Here is a 7429-nt window from a genome sequence, read left to right on the forward strand (position 1 = left end):
CAGGATGTCCCTAGCAGGAGATTGAGAAACCCGAGCCTGGTAGGACAAGAAGGTTGCCCTTCCTTCACCACCCCTGCCCAGGGCCTTCTGGCTTTCTCACGCCCAAGACTGCCTCTGGTATGTTGTCCCGAAGGGACAGAGCAGCTGCTGACTTCCACTGGGGTCTGTCAAGTTGACCTTAGGATCATCTCTGCTGACTCCTGTGAACTTTAAACTGTTCTCTGAAACTAAAACAGGTCAGAGCTGAGAAGTCCTTAACTAGGACCTTCTCATGCACACAGGCTCAGCTTGTGGCAGACAGCACTGTTCTGGAGGTCCACCAGGGCCACCGGTGGAAGGGGTGAGGGCACAGTGCACAAATGCACAAACCAGCAGGTGTTGGTTCCTGAAGCCTCTTTGTTTGGCTATGGAATTTCCTTTTTGGGGAAAGAGGGTGGTTCTGCTGTGGGTGTGGTTTCTCTGGACAAAACCACCCTGGGTTATAACACCTGCAGTCCCCCCCCACCCCACCTTGTGATCTTGTGCCAGCCAAACTCTCCAAACACACTTCCCCTGTCTGTTAAAAGGAAAAGGATCAAATGGAGGACTTCTGGAAAAGGTCTCTAATGTTTTCTTTTTCTTTTTCTCTGGGTTTTGGAATTTGCTATAGTTGTCTTCGAGGGCTGAGGCCTTAGCTGGTAAGGCCCACCTATCCTTCCTGCAAGCCCTGGACCATGTGAACCAGCCCAGCTTCAAGGCATAGCCCCCTTGGGGCCTGTCCTGACTGCACTCCTCCTCCTCCCCCCATCCCAGTTGTCCTGGAAGCCAGTCTGTTTCCGTTGAGCAGGACATAGCCAAGCACCACACCTCCCCCCATCTACTGACTGGCAAGGAATAGGGGTGAGCTGGTGCCCTCTTGGCACTCACCCTCCCTTCCCCTTGCCCATGCAAGCATCACTTGCTTTTCTCTTCCTCAGTCTCCAGAACCCTCTACTTTTGCTCTGCTGCCCCTGCCTCAGTGCAGGCCCTTAGCAGCTTCACCTCTGTTCCCTACAAACCTGGCCTGTAAATCCAGTGTCCCCTGACTCCCAGATTGTGCCCATCACCTTCAATCAGCTCATTCTCTCTCAGTCAAGGAACCTCATTGGGACTTACAAGGTGTTATTAGGGTCACTTGGCTCTGTTGGTCAAAGACTGCTCTGAGAAGGGAAGGATTTAGATGGGGAGGACATTCCATGGGCACAAAATATATAAGCAGAGGTGGGAGAGTTGCAAAACCCCCTTGGAGGTCAGTACTCTCCCTTGTGCTGAGTAACAGCCCTTAACTCTCCTCTACTCTGACGGAGCGTTCTGGGACTCTGACATGGCTTGTTCGATCTTCGTTTGGTTTCTGGCATATCCCTGTGAGACTGGTGGTCAGTGCAGGACAGCGCTCTGACCTGAGGCACCCTGAGCTTGGGGGCTCATCCCTACTTCTGATCTGAAGCAGTCCACCTTGGCCCCCCCCCCTTGGCTCTAAAATGAGTCTGGACCATTAGGGCCTCTAGGCTGTGATACTGAATGCTGGCTCTGTGTATTATGCACACAGGGACAGTAACCAAAACTCACCTGGCTGGAGTCACAGTAGCCAAAGCAGAGGACAAGATGGGGCCCCGGTGTCTGACGCCAAGCTGATGGGGGTCATCCCCATCAGAATGGCCACACACACCTTGTAATGGACAGAGACGGTACAGATCCCAGCAGCCATGGGCTTCCCTGGCACACACATCCACTCTGTACTTTGCCCCGTCCCCCAGTACACAAATGTGCAAGCTGCCTTAGGGGAGCCATGTGCATCCCTTTCTCACTGCTGCTCTCAGTACCTCAAATCTTATCAGCCCTTCAAGAGCTGAGGGCCCAATTCTCACTACATTCAAGGGCTCCCCATCACCATGCCCTTGTCGGTGCTACCAAGTTGCCCATAACTCAATTCAGCCCCATCACCACTCCACCTGGACAGATGAGGGGGTGGGGTACCCTGACTAGGGCCCAAAGGAGTGAGGTGGACACACCAGCGATTTTCTCAGGCCCAGCAAAGGGACAGTAGGATGGGCCCACAGGACAGTGGGAGCAGGTCCTGAGCCTTTAAGGGAAACTTTGAGACAGGCTGATGGCCTCATTTTCTACATAAATGAGGAAAGCAGTCTTACCCACAGCCCCTAAACAGGCTAGACTCCCCAGGGCCAGAGGTGGGGGTGTTATCCCAGGGCAGTCCTTGAGTATCCTGGCAGGCATTCCAGTCTCACTTCAAGAAGCAGGGAGACTAGGCCCAGAGAAAGGCAAACAGGTTGCTGAAAAGAGCAAAGACAGGTGAGAGGGGAAAACATGCAGATCCTAGGACTCCTGCAAAATAACAGCTGTCCAGGAAGGATGTCCTCCTGATTGGCAGGAGCCAGAGGACGGGGGCCAGGGGATAGACCCGGCCCCTACCCCCAGCTATGCTCACAAGGGAGACCCTGGCAGGACCCTCACCTTCTTACCTTCCCCTTTCCCAGCCCAGAGAGGACTCATCGATGTCATATGGGGTTTATTTCAGTCACAGCTTCCAGAGAAACTCAACAATAAATTACATCATTAAATAAACTCCCTGCTGGGCCACGCCCCCTTCTGCCACTCCTCCCCTCCACAAGCTCCCAGCGACCCTGGGGGGACTCAGACAGGCCCAGCCCCTGCACTAGGTTGTAAGGTAGTGGGCCTCACTGGGTCCTGACAAGCGAGGTTGAAGGAGAGGCTCCCCACCCCGGTCCTGGTCCCCTCACACTCACTTGCCTGACCTTGACAGCTGGGCAGCTGCTAGTCAGCTGTCTCCTCCAGAGGGGGGCTGGGAAGGGGCAACAGCCGCCCTGGGCAGGCCTGTGTCCCTAGAGGTGTGTGGGGTTCTCCAGCGAAGGGTCTGTCTTAGTCATGTGCAAGACCACTGTGGGGGTCTTATAGTGACAGTGGGTGCCACGGCCATAGCCCCCAGGGACCCGGCAGGCCTTTGCACGGGCCCGGCCAGCTGTCATCTTGCGGTGGCACAGGCTTTGCCAGCTCTGGAAAGTCTTGGAGCTCCATACCCAAACGCCGCTGGTGATACCCACCACAAGCGACATGAAGATTTTGAGCATGAAGACAGCCACGGTGGGCACTGAGCCTCCTTGCAATGAGCAGTCCCTCCGGCCACCAGGTATGGTGGCCACTGAGCAGGGTTGCTCTGTGGCTCGAAGGCGCCAGAAGTCCATGTTGAGGCGCTCATAGACGTAGCAGACGATGACGCAGGTAGCGGGCACTGTGTAAAGGATGGAGAAGACTCCAATCTTGACCATGAGCTTCTCCAGCTTCTCTGTGTTGGTGCCGCCTGTCTTCATGATCTTGCGGATGTGGAAGAGGGCCACAAAGCCAGTCAGGAGGAAGCTGGTACCCAGCACCAGGTAGCAGGAGAGGGGCACCAGCACAAAGCCAGTGAGCGCTGCCTCATCCATGCTGGCCACGTAGCAGAGCCCAGTCAGCTCATCCCCGGCCACCTTGCGCAGGGTCAGGATAACGATGGTCTTGAGGGCTGGTAGGCCCCAGGCCGCCATGTGAAAGTAGCTGCCATGGGCCTCAATGGCCTCATGGCCCCATTTCTTGCCAGCCGCCAGGAACCAGGTGAGGGTCAGCACCACCCACCACAGCGAGCTGGCCATGCCGAAATAGTAGAGCAGCAGGAAGACCAGCGTGCAGCCCGTGTTCTCCAGGCCCTCCTGGATCACGTAGAGCACACCCGCCTCTTGATCACAGGCCACGCTCTGGGCACCCGCCACGGCACGGATGAGAAAGGCCAGCGAGTAGACGTTATAGCACATGGAGAGAAAGATGATGGGGCGCTCGGGGTACTGGAAGCGCTGAGGCTCCAGCAGGAAGGTGAGCACAGTGAAGGCTGTGGAGAAGAAGCACAGCGCCGACCACACGGCCATCCAAACGAGCGCGAAGTTCTTGTCGCGCCGCGACCAGAACACCTCGATGCCGGGCCCGCAGCGTGGCGCGCACGAGCGACTCTTCTCCACGTACTGGAACTTCTCCGGGTTCTCGCAGGTACCGCCGCCACCACCCTGGCCCGGGACAGCATCGCCGGGGGGCCGCGCGGGCCGAGGCGCCACGGGCAGCATGCCCAGGCCCTTGTGGGGCTCTGCGGGGCCGACCGTGGCGTTCTCGGGCGCCTCCATGCAGAGCGCGTGCGGGTCGTTGCGCGTAGGCAGCCGGGCGCAGTCCAGCGAGTCCGGCCAGCCGAAGTTGAACTGCTCCATGATGGGCGCGCAGCGCAGGCGCGCCTGCTCGCACATGGGCCGGCAGGCGGGGATAGGCGTCGAGACCTGGTCGGTGCACATGGGCGCGTAGAGAGAGCACAGGAAGAAGCGCAGGTGGCTGTGGCAGCCGTACTGCACGAGCGGCGCGAACTCGGCCAGCTCGGCCGCCGCCTCGCCCTGCGACGTGTGGCCCAGCAGGTTGGGCATGCGGGTTAGGTTGTAGCCGATGCCGCGGCACATGGGGATCTCCACCGCCTGGCACGGCGCCGGCCCGCGCCCGCGCTCCGGGTCGAAGCGGCCGATTTCCAGCGCCGCGCTGCCCGCCGCCAGCAGCTGCCACAGCAGCAGCACCCGGCAGAGCGGCGGCACGGCCATCCCGGGCGGCCCCGGCTCACTCGGGCCGCGTCGTCCCGCGCCCCCGTGCCCGCCCGCCACGTCGCGAAGCGCGGGCCATCCCTGAGCCGCCCGCGTGTGTCCGGGTGCGGCCGGGCGCCGTGGGCATCGGGCAAGGAAGCCGGCCGCAGGAGAGGAGGCGCCGAGCCCGCCGAGCAGCCACTGCCACGGCCACTCCACCGGCCTCGGAGCCAGAGCCGGCGCCGCCTCCCGGGACTCAGCTACAAACCTCGGGGCGGGGCTACTGGAGGACACGCCCAGGGGCAGGGTCTCCGCGCGCCGAGCACGCCCCCACCGGGCTTTAAAAGAGCCGCGTCTCACAGCTGCGAGCCCGTGCCCGCTGGAGTTCAGTCGAGCTGTGCCCGATGCAGGTGCGACTCCGTCTGCCCGCGCACCTTCGGTTCTTCCCCTTCCTTTGCTGCCCTACCTCTCCCACGACCGGACAATCGGCCGGAAGCGTCTTCTCCCCACGGTCCCCCTATCGGGTCGCCTCTTCTTACCCCAGTCAGGCACCACATTTTCAAGGCTCCCACGCGTGGGACGCCTCAGCCTTGCATCCTCTGCCTCCTCACTAGTTGAATGTGACTTTGGTCTCTTCCCTTTAAGCTCAGTTTCCTGTTCTGTAAAACATGCAGGTAATCCTGTAAAAATGGACAATTCATTTGCTACACACGTGCTGCTTATCAGTCACGTTGTACACTCTATCTGATTGTCTCTTCTCCGCAATCCAGAAACCCAGCTGGGGAAACTGAGGCCCCGGGAGGAATGCCATATCCAAGGCACAGAGTCATCAAGTGTTCCACCTGCGATTGTCTGACCCCAGACCCCATTCTCATTTCACAAAGTTGTTGTGTTCCCCTCAAGAGAGCTGTTGTCACCCTATTAGCCCGGATGCTCTGCTCTCTAGGGTGTCCCCATGACACCTCTGGGACCCACTTAGAAACTGTTCCCACAGAATTGAAAGACTTGTTTTTTTAATTAAGTATAACTGACATAGAACATTATATTACTTCCAGGTGTACGACATGATTAGATACTTGCATACAGGGCAAAATGATCACAATAGTTACTGTCTGTCATCACACAGACACTTTTTCCTTGTGATGAGAACTTCCAAGATTTGCTTTCTTAGCAGCTTTCAAATACCCAATACACTCTTATTGACTGTAATCACCATGCTTTATGTACATCACATCCCCAGGACTTATTTTATGACTGTAAGTTTGCATCTCTTGACTCCTTTCACCAATTCACCCCATCCACCACACCCTGCCTCTGGTAACTACCAGCCTGTTCTCTGTATCTATGAGTTTTGTTTTGTTTGTTTTTTAGGTTCCACACCTAAGTGAAATCATATGGTATTCAACTGGAGGACTCGAGTTTAGCAGTTTCCCTTGCCCCCCTCCCCTCCTCTGTCTGAGCTCCCTTGACACAGGGCTTTCCCTGTGAATTCATCTCTGCCCAGGGAGCCTGCAGCTCGCTATGCTGTCCATACCCCCACCACCCAGCCAGGCCCCCCGGAAAGCCCCATTCTCCCTCCTGTGCCTGCAGAGCAGAAGCGTGACGTACAGTGACATCCTGTGGCATTTCTTAGGAGTTCACCCCATTCCCAAGAGCCATCAGGATGATGCTGGGTTCTTAGTCCCAGTGGGAGGTGGCAGGCACTGTCCTTCCCCATGTACCAAGGCACTGCGCGGTAACTGTGAGCCCCTAAGGATCTGACTTCACCTGCTGGTGACAGACGACACTGAGTGAGTGAGGTCTGACACTGCAACTCCTGAGTGCGCACAGGCCCCCAGGTTGGGAAGGCATTTCTGAGGGTCTGGGGTTATAGGGGGCTGCCTGGAGTCCCCTTGGCCCTCCCACCTCTGTCCAGCCAGGTTCCCACCATGGTTCCCAGGTAACTCTGGGGGTGAAACCCGGCTGCCAGCTAGCAGGCCACCCAAGGTCTGGGACTCCCCTGGGGGCTGCCTTCCCCAATTCCTGCTCCATTTCCCCTCACCCCTTGGCCTAGGGTTACCTGGAAGACTCAGACTCAGACTCTGAATGAGGGCCAAACATAGGCCTGACCCCCTGCAGCTTCTGGGATGCCTAATGGAGGCCTGCACTGGGAGGGCTGAGAGATTAATCAGGGACCTGCTGTGGGCCAGTGGGCCCTGGGCCAGGCATTTTACACAGTGACCTTGTTAACCCTCACAAAAGTCCTGCAAGGAATTCTTTCACCATTTTACAGACAAGAAATTGAGGCTCAGAAAACTCAAGCTATTTGCTTGGGATCACACAGCTCACAAAGTCAGTGTGGGTGCTCAGGCCTCCACCCCTGTCACCACCAGCAGAAGGGCTCCTGCCCGGCTGGCCCAGCTCAGCCCACATCACCTGGCACTTGGTAGCCACGTTGGAAGGCACCAACACAGCTGCTGTAATTTGTGCCCACCTCCCCTTATTGCTGTGCTGGAACGGGGATGGGAGGAAGAAAGGGAGATGCTCTGTCTTGGGTGTACATCAGCCTCTGGCTCTCCAAGAGGACTGAGAGATGGGGCATCTATGGAAGTGCAGCCGGTGCTGTGCTGCCACATAGCACACACTCAGCCCACCAGAGCCGTGAGACGTGAGGCTGCACTTCCCAAGGAGGTAGCGCAGGAGTAGTGTCCCTTTGAAGAAAGGTCCTGGCTTTGATCGCCTGGTCAAGGATAATGGAGCTTCCCCAAATGCCAGTGGCAGCTTCCCTTATCCAGGGTGAAGCTCATGCTTCT

General features: G+C 57.7%; 1 protein-coding gene across 1 annotated transcript; it reads right to left on the reverse strand.

The window, feature by feature from the left end:
• Positions 1-2532: 2532 nt before the first annotated feature.
• Positions 2533-4893, reverse strand: FZD9 (frizzled class receptor 9). The gene has a single exon (XM_017660610.3). The coding sequence runs from the start codon at positions 4656-4658 to the stop codon at positions 2880-2882; it is 1779 nt and encodes a 592-aa protein (XP_017516099.3). The 5' UTR covers positions 4659-4893; the 3' UTR covers positions 2533-2879.
• Positions 4894-7429: the final 2536 nt, after the last annotated feature.

Source organism: Manis javanica, chromosome 10, assembly GCF_040802235.1.
Source record: "Manis javanica isolate MJ-LG chromosome 10, MJ_LKY, whole genome shotgun sequence".
NCBI classification, from domain to species: Eukaryota; Metazoa; Chordata; class Mammalia; order Pholidota; family Manidae; genus Manis; species Manis javanica.